Source organism: Cryptomeria japonica, chromosome 1, assembly GCF_030272615.1.
Source record: "Cryptomeria japonica chromosome 1, Sugi_1.0, whole genome shotgun sequence".
Lineage (NCBI taxonomy): Eukaryota > Viridiplantae > Streptophyta > Pinopsida > Cupressales > Cupressaceae > Cryptomeria > Cryptomeria japonica.
Window position 1 is genome coordinate 409,649,154 of NC_081405.1, and position 20,344 is coordinate 409,669,497.

At 34.7% G+C, this 20,344-nt stretch overlaps 1 protein-coding gene across 1 annotated transcript in view; it reads left to right on the forward strand.

Moving 5' to 3' along the window:
• The window catches only part of LOC131065570 (UPF0613 protein PB24D3.06c), a 145,275-nt gene extending 129,955 nt beyond the window's left edge, over positions 1–15,320 (forward strand). Inside the window, exons 7-9 of the mRNA XM_058000126.2 lie at positions 8,195–8,303; positions 14,611–14,675; positions 14,857–15,320. Of these exons, the coding sequence (XP_057856109.2) occupies positions 8,195–8,303; positions 14,611–14,675; positions 14,857–15,004 (322 nt within the window). The 3' untranslated portion in view covers positions 15,005–15,320. The remainder of the gene's footprint in view (positions 1–8,194; positions 8,304–14,610; positions 14,676–14,856) is intronic.
• Positions 15,321–20,344: the final 5,024 nt, after the last annotated feature.

A 20,344-nucleotide genomic window follows, 5' to 3' on the forward strand; every position in this document is an offset into this window, starting at 1 on the left:
GGGTCAGGAGCGAAATTCCTTCTTTAGCTCAAGTCCTGGTTTCATTTTCACTTTTCTTCATTTACACAAGTGCTTTTACCTTCATTCAAACCTAGGAAAGGATTAGCTCAGAGCTTGCGTCGAGGTGGAGTGTCTTGTGGAGAAATTCGCTCTGGACCCTTTGGAAGGGTCAGGAGTGAAATTCATTTTGGGCTTAATTCACCTCCTTTTCCACTTGACTTTGCCTTAGTCTTGATCTTTGATTCATTTCCTTCCATGTCCTAGCTAAATTTGTCCAACTCAGACCTTCAGAGATGATATTCACTCACCAAGGAAGACACAATTAGCAACAAGAGCAAAACCAGGCCCTAAGGAAAACTTTCAAAGAACCCCTAACTCGGAGCATCCATTGACTCACGTTTAGCTAAAATAGAGCCTGCTATCTTAGTGATCCCTCTAGCAACACTCATAATGCAAAGGCTAACAGACAAAACCCTAAAAGACCTAGAAAGACAAACCCCAGAAAGCAAAAAAGTAGGGGTCCCCATTTGCAATGGGGGGATGTGTGAATACGTCACAATAGGAAGGCAAGTTGTTTCATGTTACCGATCAAGTTCAAGATAGCGGCAAATACCTCCAAGCAGCTTACGCCAAGGAAGACAAAGAGGTCAAATTCAAATGGACAGATATGGAAATTGATTGAAGGAGTTAATGAAACCAGCCTTGGAGTACACTTGCATATGGATAGATGTACAACACCAGAAGTTGAAGGAGCAAAATATAGCACTGACATTCCACTTCGAAGAAAAAGAAGGTGATGAAGCTGAAGCTAGTGCAAGTGGGAGCGCACCTCAACCATCCCATTCAAGGGGATCAAAGAGAAAAGAAGATCATGGTGAAAAGGAACCATCGAGGAAGAAGCATAAATCAAGTGCGAGTCATCCTTCCTCCAAACAAGAATAACTAAGGGTAGAAAAGGAGTTAATTCGAGGAGCCAATGAATCAGTGGAGTCTAAAGTCCACAATGATAAAGGCAAGGAAAAGGCATCTCAAGAACAAGAAGATCTCACTCATCTCATTCAAGAGATCGAAGGAGGTGAAGAAGAGGATAATGATGAGACTACCTCACCTCCGAGAGTTGAACAAATACACGAGGAAGCACAAATTCAAGAAGGAAGATCTTCCATTCCAGATTGGCTAAAAGAAAGACTAGCTCAAGAAGTGATAGTAATTGAAGAAGAGCAAACATATGATGTAGCGAGTCTCCTAAGCCAAACTTGAGAAGTCACTGAGAAGAGGAAAGATAACAAAGATGTCAAAGGTAATTAGAGATGATTCGGGATCAAGGAAGTTGCAAATAGCTACTCCGAGGGTTGACAAGTATGAAGGAGAGACCACAACAGATGAGTATGACATGGAGACCATTGATTTGGGTCCACTCACTTCTGAGCAAGCTATAGGTGATGCAACCAATTCATTGAAAGCAGTCAATGACATGTTGAGAGCTGAAGTAGAGAAGAATAGAAAATTAGAAAGGGAAAAAAGTGCGTGGAGGAACTATGTTCAGCAATTTCAGCAGCCATTGGGACATCAAAGCCTAGCAGCTACGCCACCACCTTTGCTTCCCCCAAAATCCGGTGATCATATGGAAAAGATGAGGAATTCAACACAATTGATGGATACATGGATAGAGAATTCATATACTAGAGTCAGCAAGTTCATGAAGGACATAATGAAAACACTTGATACAATCATAAAAGTCCTTGCAAGAACTTATGTCCTCATCAAAGTTTTTGAAGCATTCGCTCATGCTAGAGATGTCATCATTCCAGTGCTTCAAGTAATAAGGAAAACATCCTGGGAAGTTTTGTCAAGAGAAAAGATAACAAAAGAGGGATCTACACCTAGCTTTCTACGATGGAGCAACCTACTTCGCACAAAGAAGATCATCTTTGAAGAGATTGGAAACGGATGTAGTCAAGTTCAAGATGATATGCACCGAATCCATGACAAGATAGTGGAAGTAGCCCAAATTGTTTTGGAGAGAAAGATTGATCCAGGAACAATCATAGAAGCTAGAGAATTGGAGGAAAGGATAAGAATCATTTTCCATGGAACTGATGGAATGGTCACCAAGGAGCAGCTGGATGATATGCTTGAGTTCGTGGTTCTAGCAAGCAAAACTCAAGAACTCGAACCTGAATGGGATAATACTATCGTTAAAGCTTTTGAAGAAATCATGCACATGGAGGAGCAGCTGAAGTCTTTGCCTAAGATCCCGATGACTGAGATAGATGACATGGTGACTAGATTCATCGAATATGCTAGAAAGGAACGTGAGAAAGGGAACCAGATTCTAGAAGATAGTTTGTTATGATCCCACTTGACATTTCATTTTCCTATTGGAGGATGCTTCCTCAATTTCGGTGCTAGCACATGTTATTTTCTCATTGGTTGTTTCTTGATGATGATTATCTAGATAGGGTTTTCATTTGTATCAAACCCTAATTAGGGTTAAGGTGGCGAAATCTTGGCCCTAGATCTTCATTTGATCTCGGTCCTCCATTGTATTTGGGAGTCCTATATAAACTCCACTCATTTCATTTGTAATGGTTAATAGGAATAAGAACAGAATAGAAGAGAGAATAGAATAATAGTGCTAGAATAGAGAGATAGAGGTTTTAGGTGACAAGAGAAAGACTTGAAGAATTGTTGTTGTTTGGCTATTGGATTAATAAAACATTGAAGTTATGGTGTTTCTATTCAATCCTGGAAGTCTATTGCATGGTTCTTTATCTTCTCAAGTCAATCTTTGATATTAGTTTAAGCATTTAGATTGAATGATGGAATGTTTCACTTGATGTATTGTGAAACTCATTATCCATACCACTAGCCTCTTGCTAATTGTAAGTGAGCCTTGTGTGGTCAACTGGAACCTTTCAAATTGCTTAAGTTCAATTATTGCTCAATCATTGATATGCATTCAACTAATGGTGTCTATGATTAGTAGTGATTTGAAAATCTCCAAACATCCTTAGAAGATTGCACTAGTTCTAGTGGAGTTGTTTGTGTATGGCGATGCTATAACTAGTTGAGTTTCACTTGTGTCGTTCTTCATACATTCATTCTTAGGATAGTTTAGAGCTTCTCTAAACCCTTATCTTTTGCCATTTTTTGCAAATCATTCAGTAGTGTTAGGAAGGAACTTCACCGCATGTCATTCGCAAATTACTTTATGAAATCGTTCGGAACCATAAATGCCCCTTGATGAAACAACAATCACAACGACCAACAAAGCTTATCCACATGTAGTGATCCTACTTTCATGAACCTTGGAGTCGTTTCAAGTGATCCTTTTGCTAATCTTCAGCATTTGAGAGATTTTGTTCAAGAGAGGATAAGATACTTTAGGTATTTTATTTTGTGTTTGCATGTGCCTAAAAAACACATCAACAGGTTCTACAGGCCTCAACAGGTTCTACAAGCCTCTAACCTACCCAAAATGCTATTCCAATTTTTTTAGTTGTTGGGAGTTAGCAAACCAAGTTTATGAGTAACATAAAGCACAAGTTCCAACACAATTGTAAAATCAGAAAACCCCAACTAATAATCCCATATAGGACTTCACAACATTGAACTGATCTCCAACACTCAATTCAATACAGTAATTGACGCATGACATGAAAGTATGTACTCACACATGGAAAGCAAATTTCCCAATGATAAAATTGAAGGTACAAGAAAGTTTAATTCTAGCTGCTTCAGCACTTTACAATATCCAACCAACATGTAAATGTGGTTTCCAATGTCAATTTGATGTAATTTCAAGTCCCTAGTTTGAAATTCACAAATTAAGGTTTAGAGTTTTATGTTGCCAATTCATTCCAACTCCGAGGTTTAATAATTGAAGATGATTTTTGAGTTAATCGATAACAAATCATATATATCAATATCCCAATCCTCTTCCTATGATTCCATCTAATTTTCCCAAGATTATCATAGGTTTAGATTCAATAGTTTTCCATTTTTTCTACAAAAAACACATCAACACTATGTTAGTACCAGTTCCAATTAGCATGATATTCCTATTTACAAAATATTTCAAGGGGCTCAAAACTCTACCTCTTAACACTTTTCAAAAACTTGTAAAAATCTTTGATGAAAACCTTCAAACCCTTGATTCTCAATTGAACTTGTGAAAATTGTGATTGCACCTATAAATTTGTGTAGCTACTTTAAAGCTTCCAATACCCTTTTAATAATGGTTAATATTCTATCTTATGCAATTCCATAATTACTTCATCTCCAAGTAACGTAATAATATTAATAATTCCATTTTTGCTTTATTTCTGATCTTTAAGTACCATTTAAAAGGTTTTAAGCTAGGATTGTGTTGCCCACACGATGTTGCACTTGCCTTGTTACATGCTAGATTTGGTTTCCCACACCTCATTGTGCTTGCCTTGTTACTTGCTAGAGTTTTACTACTATCACCACCCTTGTAGTGAGAGTTAGCCTTTCAAAAGCCTGACATAGTTGGCACCCATTTTGATAGTGCACTTTTTAATAATTGGTAACCTACACTTTTTACAATGAACATTGCACATAGTTGACCTTGTACTTTTTGTTGGTCAAACAATTTGTATTTTATGAGAATTGGCATTTCTTACATTTGACCGCCTTTCATACACTTTTCTCTTTAAGTGGCTCTCACACATCTAACAATCAATTCTTTCACAGTGATTTTTGCAATCCCTCACATGAGAGTTGCACTTTATTTTTCTTCTAGATTATTAACTAAATGTGCCTTTTTTCTAGAGATTAAGGTTTCTAAGTAGGGTTTTGCTTCCCACACCATACTACCCTTGCCTTATAGCTTGCTAGGGTTTTATAGTTGTCGCATTTCTCTTGCTATAGTGACAATCATTGCCCATTTTGATAATTGGGCTTACATTTTTTGGCACTTTGCACTTTTTGAGATTTAGCTTTGCACATGCATTGCCTTGCACCTTTTGATACTCGGACAATTTGCACTTTATGGCAATCGATCCTTCTAATGACAGTTGACCCTTCTTATGACGATTGAATTTTACACACTTTCCCCTTTAGTTAGCCCTCTAATGACACACCATATAGTTGATTTTTTATAATGATTTTTGCAATCTCTCTTAGCAGATTTTTTGGTTTATCCTTCCAAATGGATTGATTTAGTGTATCCTCTCCTTCGGCTTCCTTACTCTAATATTGAATTCTAGGAAAATGAATGCACATAGGTTTAAAGAATTATGTGCCAAACACTCCAATGTTTGTGATTTATTTATTCATGTACAAGGAAGTTGCATTGGTGGTTGTAATTTACATTGTGCAAGTTACCATATTGGAGATAACTAATGAGTGTTGTTACATCATTGCTATACATAATGAAAGCCTATTGTACATTGTTGTCTAACTTTCTATTATAGTTGATATGTTGGATCAACACCCTTCCAAACCTTGAATAACTTAGAACATTTTGAGCTTTTAGCTAGATCCCTTGTCTCTTAGCATATAGTGGTGTACCCTCAGAGATAATTAATGAGTGTTATTACATCATTGCTATACATAATGAAAGCCTATCGTACATTGTTGTCTAACTTTCTATTATAGTTGATATGTTGGATCAACGCCCTTCCAAACCTCAAATAGCTTAGAACATTTTGAGCTTTTAGCTAGATCCCCTGACTCTTAGCATATAGTGGTGTACCTTGTCACAATGGATTTTAATAATTGTATACTTTGTTAAACCTTGGTTGCTTGCTAGATTGTCCTATAACCCCATTTTGGTGTTGCCTCCAACTATTTTAGTTTTCACAGCTACATTATCAATGTTTGGAAAGTAAACTTGTCCGATTTAGGTATTATCTAGGATGTATCTTTGTCATTGGTCACTTCTAACAAGGAACATAAACACAAGGATCAGACTATAGCATTGGTTTAAGTCTAGCTCATGTGTTAGTAAATATTATGTATATTGATACTCAAATAAATATTTGATAGGCTGTGTAGTAAAAATATTGGATCCATGCTACAAGTAATTTAGCTAATATTTATATCCTATATCATAAATGGCAGGACGACATCTAGATACTAGGTAATAGATGTTCATTATATACCATTTGGTGCCATAACTATAGGGTAACATTAATAGAATGAGTGAAGTAACAGTTAACTTTCAAATGAATTTGTATGATTTTGATGGCAACTTTAACTTCTTTAAGATTAGATTGGTCTATTGTAGATTACAAGACTTGACAGTTTTTGGTGTGCTCATTAATTCTTCAGCCAATATAGGCCAAATGAGGTTTGTAGCATTGGCTATAAAATATTAAAAAGAAAGGAAAAGAGAAAAAGGAAAAGAAAAAGAAAAAGAAAAAGAAATAACTTTGGAGCTTTGTTAAAAGTGGTAAAATTATGACAATAGTTTGCTTTGATTTAAAAAGCAAAAAAGTAAAATTGTTTTGGACTGCACTTGATAGAAAAGTAACATTTTTTTCCTTTAGGCTTTGAAATAACAAAAACATCGTTTCTTCCCCAAATTTCATGAATTTTTAGTGATTTTTGATTTCTTGAATTTTACCCAATTAAACATGAGTGATTGAATTACAATTATACTTTTGGCCTATGTTACCAGTCTATAGGCTCTAAACCTCTAGTTTGGGTTTGGTTCAGATACAGTTTTGGGTCCGGTCTGCAATTGGTGCTGCCCAAGGTCCCATGAAACACTTGTGAGTCCATTTGGGGTGAACTTGGGTGTATCCACAATGAATTTTGTGGGTACCTAGGCAGCAAATTTGACCTTTTTATCTTTTAAACTTGCAATTTGGCACAAAAAGTAAAATTCGTCCTCCCCAAAACCTAAAATTTGATATTGAAGACATCTAGAAGACAAAACAAACTCATTTCTCATATTGTGAACGAAAAGCAAAAATATTATTCATCCTTGTTGAACCTTTTTTCTTGATTGCCATTGCACGAATAGAGTTGAAGATTGATTAGTAATGCTTCAAACTGGTTGGTTTGCTATTCTTATGCATTTGCAATAGTTTATTTGTTGCCAAGGAGATCATTGAAGTTTTTAAAAACAATCCTTTTATCTTTGAAGTTTTATTTATAATTAATTTTTTTAACTTTGTAACTCTTCTCTCTACTTTTGTCTTTAACTTGCTAGTTCATCTGCATTTGAGAGGAATTGGACCATATACTCCATCCACTTAGTAAAGTGCAATCAACTACACTAAAAAAGGGTAGAGGACTAGCTATATGAGCATTCAAATTTGCGGCTCCTTACATGAACAAAGTGGCTATAAGGAAGGGTACACAAGGAAGTGGGATATTGAGCTAGAGCATTTGACTTGGATGCTTCCACTTCCCACTTTGCTGCATTTGATGTTGAAAATGAGCCAACTAGTCAGCATGAGAGTGGTAGTGCTAGTGCTAGTGGCACTGTTTGTGGTTCTTATAATTTACGAGTACCTACATCATTTAATATGGACGGTGATGGTATTTTTGAAACACTATATGATGATTTTTTATCAATGGTGGCTGATTGTTGACACTTATTATTTTTTTAATTTTAATATATATCATGACATTCAAGTTTGAGTAATTATCATTGTAATATTTATTAATTTTATGGTGGTTTTGTTTATTATATAATATATGATGCTATGTGTTGTTTATTTTGAACTTAATTATATCTGTAAATATCTATATATTTCTGATTTTTATAAGTTTTCGTTTGGACGAATCCAATATGAACCCAACCCTAAATTTGTTTTTAACCGAATGCACAAACCGAATCTTCAAACCCAAATTGAACTAACTTAGCTTTTGGGTTGCCAGGTCAATTTAATTGCATTTTATATATTCAAAACTCTTGTTTCCTTCAGGTCAAATCCTCTATTGTACTTATTTGTTTGATGTATGCAGGTGTATGTAATCCAAGTAGCTTGTAAGATTTTGTGTTTATATCATCAAAGTTAATTTGAAGAATAGTGCACTGGAAAAATAGTTTGTATCCAAAATTAGTCTGGATTTGAAAATCATCTTAACCTGTAGAACTTTTTCTCTTTTTTAGATTGATATAAGATTTTTGTGCAACTGCTACTTAGTAGCATCTTGGTTTGTATTCTATGGATGTGATTTTATTGATTTGGAATCTTATTTTCTCTTGAAGGTACTATTCTCTTTGTGCATATATGGGTGATGATGATATGTTCAGCTCTGACCTCAGTGATGATCAATTGCGTATGAGGCTTGGCCATATGTCAAACATACCATGCCAGGTATATATGTATGTTGATTTTTGATAAAGTATGGAATTTTTTTTAGTTCTCTTTTATAGATATGGTTTCTACACGTTTGAATATTATGTCCATCGTGTGGATGTTAAATTTTCTCTTCAACAGAAATTTTGTAAGTATTTTATTGTTTGATGTAGATCAATTGTAAAGATGAGCATTGCTTTTTCTTGATTTTGCAAGCAATTTTGTTTTTCAATTCCAAGAGTCTTGAGTACTCTTACCAATTCCAGATGCAAGATATTTTATCATACTAAATTGTTTGTTTGGTCTTAAGTTCAATATTTTTGACCTTCTGAATATTTGTGTTATAATGCTACTTACTGAGGACTTCTTCAGATAGGATGAATTCCCATCGTATGATATGTTTCTTGCCTATATCAGAAACAAAACTCCATCTTGGTTAGCATCTTCTGTTTGACATATTTTAAAAAGAGAATGGTATTTTTGTATGTTTTCTTCAAATTTTTATTGAAGTTAACTCTTATCAGTTTTGCATAGGTGCAATGGACAATAGGGTACTGTAACTTAACCCAATAGAATCCTTTTCTTTTCATGCTTAATACATGTTATGCAACACATGTACAGCAAAAAGGAAGAACCACTCATATATGATAATGTATCCAAGTCCATGACAAGTGTAGTTCCAATTACAAGTCAGTGATATCAATAGATAACTTTCGATATGGTATCACAATCCATGAATTACAATAAGATTAGTTGTACAACATAATACAAGTACGAATGAAAAGAATCCAAGCATATCCAATGCATCATGTACAACTGAGAGTGTACACTCCAACATTTGCTACACATGAGCTCTACACTTCCTCATAGCACCATGTGTGTCTGGGGAAGGGCATGGCGGTGAATATCAACCCATTATCAGTTTGTAGTCCTGTTGGTACCGCTACAAAACTTTGCTTGTAGTTAGTATTCATTTTGTTCTTGTCATATTATCAATATATGATAATGTATCCAAGTCCATGACAAGTGTAGTTCCAATTACAAGTCAGTGATATCAATACATAACTTTCGATATGGTATCACAATCCATGAATTACAATAAGATTAGTTGTACAACATAATACAAGTACGAATGAAAAGAATCCAAGCATATCCAATGCATCATGTACAACCGAGAGTGTACACTCCAACATTTGCTACACATGAGCTCTACACTTCCTCGTAGCACCATGTGTGTCTGGGGAAGGGCATGGCGGTGAATATCAACCCATTATCAGTTTGTAGTCCTGTTGGTACCCCTACAAAACTTTGCTTGTAGTTAGTATTCATTTTGTTCTTGTCATATTATCAATCTCAGCTAAGTTGTCCTTCCTGTCAAATTTCAAAGGTCATCAGGTTTTGGTCTATTTTGTCAGCTAACGGTGTTTGCAGATTGTTCATGTGTGAAGAGAGAAAGATGATCAAATTTTTGGGTAAATGATAGCTCTGGCACAAAACATAAGAGGATACAAGATGGAAACCTTGAACAAGAATAAGGAAAGAGCTCTTCAGCTTACAATTTGGATGGAAATTTTAGCAAAGTGAACAATCAAGGAAAGTCAATGAGTTGTCACATAGGCACACTTTCAAGGTGGCGAAACCGGCACAAATCCATGCCCATAAAGTGGCAAATAGTCAAAGATGACATACAACTCCTCCAGCCACACATTCGGTGCAATTTTAGGATGGTCAAGCTATTGCAAATCCACACCTAAGTGATGGCAAGTACAATAAAAAAATCCACCTAGTGAGTCAGTCTTGATTGACACACATTCAAAACCTAGTTCCAAATCATTCAAATAACACTTAAAACCTGGTTCCAATGTTCTTACATGAATCCAATACAGTATCTTTTCAGTTTTTATCTTTCTAGAAGGTAACTTTCAATCTCAAGTTTTACCTACAGATGACATACCATATAAATCTTAATTGATAGTTTCAATCTCTAAAAGCACACAAGATTTCATATTCAAAATTCTTAAAGATATACATCTTATTTGTACATGCTTGCTAATACCCAGCGAACCTTCTTAAATTGTTGTATTCTTAGTCTTAGACTTCTTGTTGAAATTTTCCTCCTCCTAATGTGTGAAAAGCTAATTTCATTTTCCAGTTATGTGGATTATGAATTTGATAAATCACAAGATTTCAATAGTCACACAACCCCTTTCTATTTTGGGTTGAATTGTATTCTCATGCATTTTTCTAATGTGTAAAAAGCTAATTTCCTTCTACAATTATGTGAATAATGAAATTGATAAAACACAAGTAATTTCAATATTCACACAACCTGTTTCTATTCCGAGTTGAATTGTATTCTCATCCAACTCTTTACTTTGCTTTTCTCCAAGTTCTCTAATAGTAATTCTACTTTTGTTGGGTGTCTAGAGTGCTTTCCAAATCCTGGCTTAGAGATGAGGCCAAATGGAGATAGCTGTTGGGTGGATGGGTGAAATTGAACTTTGATGGAGCCTCAAAAAGTAACCCTGGTTGATTGGGGGCAAGATTTATGATAAGGGATCATGAAGGAAACCTGATTGCTACTGCAACACTAAAAGTTTATAACTACTAGATGGGACTAATAATGAAGCTCAGGTTCAAGCATTTTTTCTTGGTCTCCAGATATGCAAAACAACTTAGACTAAAAAACGTAGAAATGGAGGGTGGCTCTATGATTATTGTAAATGTTGTGCACAATTGAAAACCTGCTAATTGGAAAATAAATAATATTCTTCTTCAAGGTTGGCAGATGTTGAACTCATTGAACTCTTACTCTATAAATCATATATATAGAGAGAGGCCAACGGGCAGTAGATTACCTGGCCAACCTTGCAATAGAGTGCAAGGAGGATAAGAAGGTAGGCAGGAATAATTTGGCATATCTAAAATTTTAAAACATTATCATCATATGGAGCCTCAAATAAAAGGAAGATTAAGATGAAGGATATTGTAAACATTAATATGGCTGTCATGCTTACGCTTGCTCAATTCATTATGGTCTAGAATGTGCAAACGAAATGTTTCTTCAGTATAATGAAATGTGACACAAATATGAAGGAATCAAAGAGGTTGTTCATTTATTATTGACATTCTTTCTGAGTTTGGCTCCTTCCTCCAAAAATGGACATTCATGAGGTTGACCTGCCCAAATTGATAGATGGCATTCCTGGGTTATATTTCTGAAATATGACTGAAGAAAGTTTTTAAATTAGACCAAGGTTGCTGTTCTATGTGATTTGATGTGTCCTTGGTGAAGAATTCTTAATTGCTGATCACTGTTACAAGGTGAACTTGGATATTTCGTTGATGTTTATTGCTGGGAGACATTGCAAAGGTGCTCGCAAAAAAGTTTGCATTGGATGGTCTAGTCCTGGGCATGATTTTCTTGCTACTGGAAATGCGTCTTCCTCTTTGGGCTCTGTCCCACCAGTATGGAAGACATTTATTGTGATTGCTGGGCTGACCGGGGAAGGTCATCGGAAGAACAAGGCGATGATTGCTCTCACATTCCTTAAACAGGGGATGGGAATCAAGGTGGATCTGGGGCTTGAACGGATGGCATCCTTCCCAACTAATAGCTTGAATGAGGATGAGGAGGAGATCTTGAGTCACTGGTAAGATAGTCAATATTTGAATAGTTTTGGGGTTTGCATTCCTTGATTGGCCATTTTGTTGACTAGACCTGTATGTGTTAAAAGTTAGAGTCGCGGGGTAGTGTGTTTGGTTCGGGTCTATTTTGTAGTGCTTTAAGGTTTGTATGATAGTAGATCCAGCCATTGTGATATTAGGTGGTTAATTTTGAACCCTATGTCTGGGTGTCTTTGTCAGACAATATTTTGTACATTCTTATATTAATGAACTTAGTGACCCCCTAGGTTACATTTACCAAGCCAAAAGAATTCTACTGCTTATCAATTTTTATCCTTTTTCTTTGTTTTTCTTTTCTTTATTTCTTCCCCAAATCTCGTCCTTTAATCTGCTAAAAATATCTTTATTCTATTTCCAAAATAAATATTTTGTTTTATCCTAAAAATATTTAATTAAAGATTAATATAATTTAGTTAATTTTATTCAATAAATTTCTATTATCTTTAAACATGTATGGATTCATCTTCTATGATATATTTTTATTTTATTTCTTTTAATTTTTAAATAGATTTTATCTTTTAAATTTTAGTTAATATTTATATTTTAATTAATATTTATTTAAATTCTTATTAACAGATTATTGTTTTTTAATTTATCTTCTCTTTATTTATTTATATGTATTTAATACTGGATTATTCAAACACATATATAGTAATTAAATTATGATATATTATATAATTACGAATGTTATTTCATGAACAAGGATAAAGTGTTTGTCATTTAACTAAGTGACCGGTTTGGTACGGGTACTGGAACTCCGTATGACAATTTTTTTCCCTTGGGTACCGTTGATGTGTTTTTTAGGCACATGCGAACACAAAATAAAATACCAAGGTATCTTATCCTCTCTTGATCAAAGTCTCTCAAAGGGGGAGAATGGCTCTATGTTATTTTCAGAGTGTTGTTTGCAGGCTGTTATTTTCAGAGTGTTGTCTTTAGAGCGCTCTTTGCAGATTATAGTATTTTCAGATTCAGATTGGTGTTTTTGGGGTCGGATTGGTGTTTTGGATCAGATTGATCTTTGCAGGCTTGGTTTGTTGACATCAACGACAAAAGGGGGAGATTGTTGATATGTTTGTCATTGATGTCTCCAGTATTCATCTCTGCATGAAACATACACACTGACATTTGATGATAATAACAGTTACACAAGACATAATGGTGTTTCCATCTTTATATGATTACGGTGACATTTGATGATAATAACAGTTACACAAGACATAATGGTATTTCTATCTTTATATCATTATGGTCTGTTTTGTTTGTTTCTGCATATTACTCTGTTGAATACTCACGCCAATAATCTATGGTTCTGCACGCTACTGTGTTGGATGCTGACGTCAATTATCTTTGTCCGATTGGATTCATAATTTTTGTGTGATTGAAATCGGTGTATACTTCAGTGGTATAAACTTTCACAGAACAGATTATTATTTGATTGCATTACTTACATATATCGATGGTGGATAGTTTAAACCAGTGGAAACTGTCATCCGTTACAACTTCTTACACGTGTTAAGTTTGAATATTCAAACTGCTGAAGTCGTTTGGTTCAGATATCGACTTTTACTTGTTTATGGATTACACGTAACACATTTTAAGTATAACTTCCCAGTTCGCTTAATAAGGAAGTTTTATTTCGGTTTAAAAATGGTTGTAATTTTCGTATCTATCTCAACTAATTCGAAGATGATAAATAGGCTTCTATTTGCCTAAGTGGAAGTTGTTGTTGAGATAGTTCGATTCAAGAAATTACGATATGTATATGAGTCAGATAAAAACTTACAGGAATGATAATTGAAGAAATTGAAGACACAATCAGAGTTGCTGTTGCATGAAGAGCAGTTTTCTATAGCAGATCATTTGGTATATGCTTTCATTTTAAAGCATCTGATTCTTACGGCACCCTTTTGATATTGTTCAACATTCTTATGTGGTGAGAATTTGTGTTGAAAAGATTACTGGTTGTTTGAAAACTTTGTTGACAGCATTCATTATATTAGTTTTGACTTTACCTTGTTCAGAGTATACATCAGTGCAGATTTGATTCAGTTTCAAAACATTCCATTGTGCAGAATTATTTCAGAGACACAGAGACATCTAACTGTGTAATTCATCAGTATATCCTGTAACTAAATATCTATCTTTTGTATGCTGTAATAATGTGAATCTGTGAGAATTGACTTTCAGACTATCACAATAATTTTTCAGTTAAAGATGTTGATTATTATTTCAGTTTGAGAATATTCTGAATCTATTTGAGTTGGTGCTCAAAAGAGAAGTTGATTTGTTGTGTAAGTCGGTGCTCTTAATTGGATTGAGTTGGTGACTCCTTAGGGTTGGAGCCCTTAAATATTGTAAAGCAATTAAATTGTGAGGCCGGATTAAGACAGTAGATCCTAGCGGCATTTCTCACCGTGGTTTTCCCACATTGGGTTTCCATGTAAAAATCTTGTGTTAAGAGTGTTTTTTTTGTGGCTGCATCTCTTTCAGTTTCAGTTTGCTATATCTTTCATCTTTCTGTTAGCAATCGATAATTTTTTTTTTAAAGATCTAAGTCTACTACTGATTAGAGTTGCTCCATGCAAGAGCCATATATGCTCAAATCTGAGTTTTTTCGGTACTTAAAACTTTGTAGATAATCTTCTCCATGGGCGACGAGTATATACCAGAATATGTTGATAAGCGAGCTCTTGTTCAAAGGTATGCTTACAGGGAACTACTTTTTTATTTCAAATTTGGTTTGCTTTATCCAAAGTCATTTCTCTTTATAAATTGTTTGGACAATGGTGATCGACATCGTCATTTTGCTCTAACATGTTAAAGTTTCCCATTGGCAGTTAAATATTGCATAACTATGTTTGTCTTGTTGTTCACGAGTTAGGCTTTCCAATGCAATGGGGGGAGCAGAGAAGGTTGAAATTGAATGGGGCAACCATTCGCTATCTAATCGGGTGGAAGAAGCAGTGCAAGCTATTGTTAACTTTGTCAAAAGAGAAGGCCCTAAAGGATGGGATGACCCTTGGCGATAGATTTTCAGTAGTTTTTCTAAGCTTCTTTTAGTTGTGTGATGGATGCTCGTAATAGTGTATATTCAGCATGTTATGAAACTCAACTAAATATTTTCTCTAGATGTTCTCATGCTGAATGCTTTTCCTAACAAGCTGTAAATTATTCTTCTACCAGCTTGAGATATTTCTGCGTGTACTGATGTTTTTAACGGAATCTCAAATCGCATGATTTGCTCTTCCATGAGCATTATGATTTCATTATCGTTGTACTGCTTCGAAGAAGCAAAATAATGTTTCCTCTATTTTAGATGAATGGGTATAGAATTTAGGGAGGACAGATCACAGATCTGATCAATGACTTCCTGGTCAAGATTTTGCTAGAATCTGTCCTAAAACTCCAAGATAAACTAATTCTAATCTAAACTAAAGCCCTACCATACCTGCCACGATGAGATCTAGTAGTAAAACTAAAAGATAAACTAATTCTAACCTAAACTAAAGCCCCACCACACCTGCCACGATGAGATTTAGTAGTAAAATAGGGCACTTATCCCCATAAGGAACAACGTTCAATATCTGGTGTACACATTAAAGGTTGAGTATTTTGGATTTAGATAATGGGAGTTAACTGTCTATTGTAAAATTATATGATGGTGGTCTGAAGATTACCCAGCCTTTTAGGTAATGAATATTATACCAAACTAGGGAGCAAGAGGCTTGCTCTCTGGTAATAAATGGGCATATTTACTCTCGAGTTATATTAATCTGCTACGCTTTTTGAAAAGGAAGATCCTGTGACAATGTAAGAGCTCACAATTACCGATAACAAGAAACAAGATTCACAAATTTTCTTTGCAAATATAAAGATATTGACTAAGGCATGGAAAACTCAGGTATGTGTATCGATGACACGCCTTTCTGAGTTTTCTCATACCATTCCTAGATATGAAAAAAGGCACTCTGATCATATACATGTTTGAATATGAATGTGCTTTAAAGAAATAATTCGAAATAAAGCTTATAATTCAATTTGGTTATCTTGAAAAGGAATAAAATGACAGATCTCTCTACTTATTCTCTCGTGATGTTAAAAAAAAAAAGTGTATAGGGAAAGTGCTAGATAATTATCAATCAAGCAAAAAACATAAGTGATGTTCAAATGAATGTTTTAAAATTTTAGAATTAATTGCTTATTTGTTGATCATTTTTGCAATGCAAAAAACCTACACAATTACAAATCTATTTTGGGGTGTGCAAATTTCACCAAGATTTTTGGATCTGATTTTAGTTAAGCATAAAATCTTTGTTTTGGTTCACCTTGATGATCTTTTTTTACTCGTGTATAAAGCCCAATTTGGTGTGCTTGAGAGTTTCATTCAACAAAGATACTTGCTCCATTGTGTGAACACAATTATATGTCTTGTTAGCTTTTGAAAAAAAGAAAGATAAGCAAGCATGCAATAGATGTCCTAGACGATAATGCAATTAGATCATTTAATAATATATACTCTAATCCAATCTTAAAAATGATAATGCTATGAGATTCCTTGTGAAATTTAGGTCTAGGATGACTTAAAAGAAAACTAGGTTTATCCTTTTTTAAAACAACTCCAATAGTCAAATGAAATGTTTTTTGTGCAAGTGGAAGGAGAAAACTGAGGTTAGATTTAAATTTAAATTTTAAATTTTAAAAGTTTGGGGATATTCTTAGAATTGCACATCTGACTAAGGTTATTTGTGCAACTTTGAATTTGATATAGGGTAGGAGATGTGTATGATAGAGGATCAAATCTATTCTCAAGGAGTGAGTGTAGATGGAGACAAGCCTTGAGTTATGTGCCAACTATTAATATAAAACATACTTGTACAATTATCATCACAAAAAAATGTAATTGGGTTAAAGTGAGTTGAACTTGAAGGGAGTAAAATATAAGGTATGCAATTTTCACCATTACTAATTGTCTCAATTTTGAATTGAACTTGAACTAGCATGAGAATGAATACAAAATTACACACACAACATGAAAGCAACTTTATTTGAACACTAAAAAATGATACAAATATGGACATAGTCATTGATTCTTGAACATACCTTTTTGAATGAATGTCTTGTTAATGCATAACAACTTCGGTAAGATAAATGATTGAATGAGAGATAAATGAAGTCTCTCATTCAATCATTTATCATATCGATAACTATGATAAAACCATCAAGCAATTAATTCATCCTTGATAGCCATTCTATATTTGCATATGGGCAACCTATTGATAATCACACTATGTATCTTCCTCATGTTTATCTATCTAATGAATCCTGCATTTAGATGAATATCAATTAAACATAAATAATGATGACACCGAGTAATATATACCGAATTGAATATATATTATATCGGGTTACATATAATATTATATCGGAGTGCATATAATATATATCAGGTTGCATATAAGGTATATCAGAATGCATATCGGGTGGCAATGTATTAGTCACCGATAGTTATCGGTGTGTTAGTCTACATCGATAGTTATTGGTTATCAAGGCTAACACACCGATAACTATCGGCTGTTAGCATTGACAGCCACCAATATACTATCGGTCGTTAGCGTTGGGTTAATACACTGATGAACTTCGGTTATAATCATCGATTGGCATTTATCATAACATGCTTTTGTTAGTATAAACAAAAAGGTACGATCAAGTAATGTCTTGATCGGTCATGACCGATCAAGGCATTGCTTGACCGTGCCTCCTTTGTCATATACTTATAGTAAGTGGCATTCTTGAGATAGGACATAGAAAATATTAAATGCTCCTCTCATCTGCCACAAGCAATAAGATAGATAGATATATACAATAAGAAATTAATAATACAAAATTAGATAATAGAATTATAACTTGCATATTGAATGCAAATTGAACATCATTTACATGGTATCGGAGCTATAGTTAAATCGAACCTAAGGTTTTTCAATTTTACGTAAAATTCAAATGAAGTATATATTCAAAATCACAATCCTATCAATGGCTAGCGCTATCAGATTTGAAGACAGACTTGCAGGAGGTGACGATTTCTTCGCATGGAAATTCAGAATTCAAATGATACTAAAAGATAACAAAGTTGAATCATTTGTAAAGATAGAATCCAAAGAACCTAAGATTGAACCTGATCAAGCAATTTGGAGAGATGGAAATGATAAGGCTATCAAAATAATAGTTGATGGGGTAAGGAACAATATTATGCCCATTATAAAGAAACACGAATTAGCTTTCAACATGTTCAAAGCACTTGAAGACGCTTTTGAGATATCCAATGCCAGTAGAACATTGGCTCTAAAAAGAGAGATAAATCATATAACCATGATGAAAGGAGAATCAGTCAACACCTACTTCATGCGGATATCTAACTTAAGTGATGAACTAGCAACCCTTGGATATGAGATCCAAAGCAAAGAATTAACCCTCATTGTTTTAGATGGGTTGCCTAGTATCTGGGAAACATTCGTCCAAGGCATCAGTGCAAGGGACAACTTTCCAAAATTCGATAGACTAAAGGCTAACTGTCTCCAAGAGGAATCAAGGCAAAATAAGAAAGGAATCAAACAAAAGAATATAGATGAAGATCTTCAAGTTCTAATTATGAACTCAGACATAAAGGGCAAGAAGAAGCAATTAAGGAAGAGAAAGAGTCGTCATGGCAAGAACTCTTTCAAAAAGGACCTCTCTCAAATTCAGTGTTACAGATGTGACAAATTTGGGCACTATGTTGCCAAATGTCCAGAAATAGCTAAACAAGCCACATTTGCCAAATCAGGAAAATCGAAAAGGGAAGAGGACTCCAAGAAGTATGTGCTCTATTCAACACTCACACATCAAACATCAAACAAAGTGAACTCTTGGGTAATCGATAGTGGCTCATCCAGACACATCATAGGATTCAAAGAAGTACTAGACTTTATGAGAGAGGAAAATGATGAAGAGGTAACCATCAGAGATGACTCCACATACCCTGTCAAAGGAGTTGGAAACTGCACCATCAAACTGAAGTCAGGTGTATCATTACAACTTGAAGGAGTGCTATATGTTCCAGGCATTAAGAGGAATCTTGTCTCAATATCAGCACTGGAGGACAATGGATACAGAGTGACATTCATGGACAAAAAAGTGTTGGCTTGGCCAAAGAACTCATCTATCAAGAAAGCTAGTACAAATGGTCAAAGACAAGGCTACCTATATGAGCTATGCATAGAGCCCAACTCAGCCCTAATTCATGAAACTACAGATGCCAATGAAATATGGCATAGAAAACTAGGCCACCTGAATTTTAGAGCTTTATCAACAATGGGAGACCTTGTCACAGGTCTACCTAAGCTAAAAAAATATCATTCAGGGGCATGACCAAGATGTGCCCTAGGCAAAAATACTAAGGGTGCTTTTAAGAGTAGTACTAGGAAAACAAGTAAAGTCTTAGAGTTAATTCATTCTAATGTATGTGGACCTATGTCTGTAAATTCATTGGGGGGATTTTTGTATTATGTGATATTTGTCGACTACTACTCTAGGAAAACTTGGATCTACTTTTTGAAATGCAAAGAATCCGAAGAGATCCTTAATAGGTTTAAAGAATTCAAATCATTAACAAAAAACTACTCAGGAAACAAAATTAAAACCCTTAGAACTGATAATGGGGGGGAATACACATCAGAATTATTTAAAGAGTTTTGTAAAAATTCAGGGATTAAGAGGGAGTTAACAATACTTTACAACCCTCAACAAAATGGGATAGCAGAAAGGAAAAATAGGACAATCGTTGAAGTTGCCAAAGCTATGATTCTTGATCAGAATCTAAATATCAATCTTTGGGTAGAAGCAACCAGTATTGTAGTTTACATTCAAAACAGATGTCCTCACTCTCATCTTGAAGACAAGACCCCTGAAGAAGTCTTTACAAAATCAAAACCAGATATAAGCCGCCTTAGGATTTTTGGATGCCCAGTGTATATTCATGTACCTAAGGAGAAAAGATTAAAATTAGAACCCTCTGGAAAGAGAGGAATCTTTGTAGGATACAATGAAACTTCCAAAACCTACAAAATATATATACCTGGCCAAAAGAACATTGAACTAAGTAGGGACGTGATCTTTGAAGAAAACTTAGCCTTCAAAAGAGCCCAAAGCTCTCTAGATCGTAAAGTCCATATTCCTAACCCCGGCTTAGATAGAGATCCTACTCTTGAGCTTCAGAGGGAGAACCCTGAGGAAACTATGAGTGAAATTTTAAGTCCACCTAGAGAAAACCTCAAGAAAAGACCAGTATGGGCCACCAAAACTATAGAAGAAGCTCATAAGTTTGCTGCTCCCTT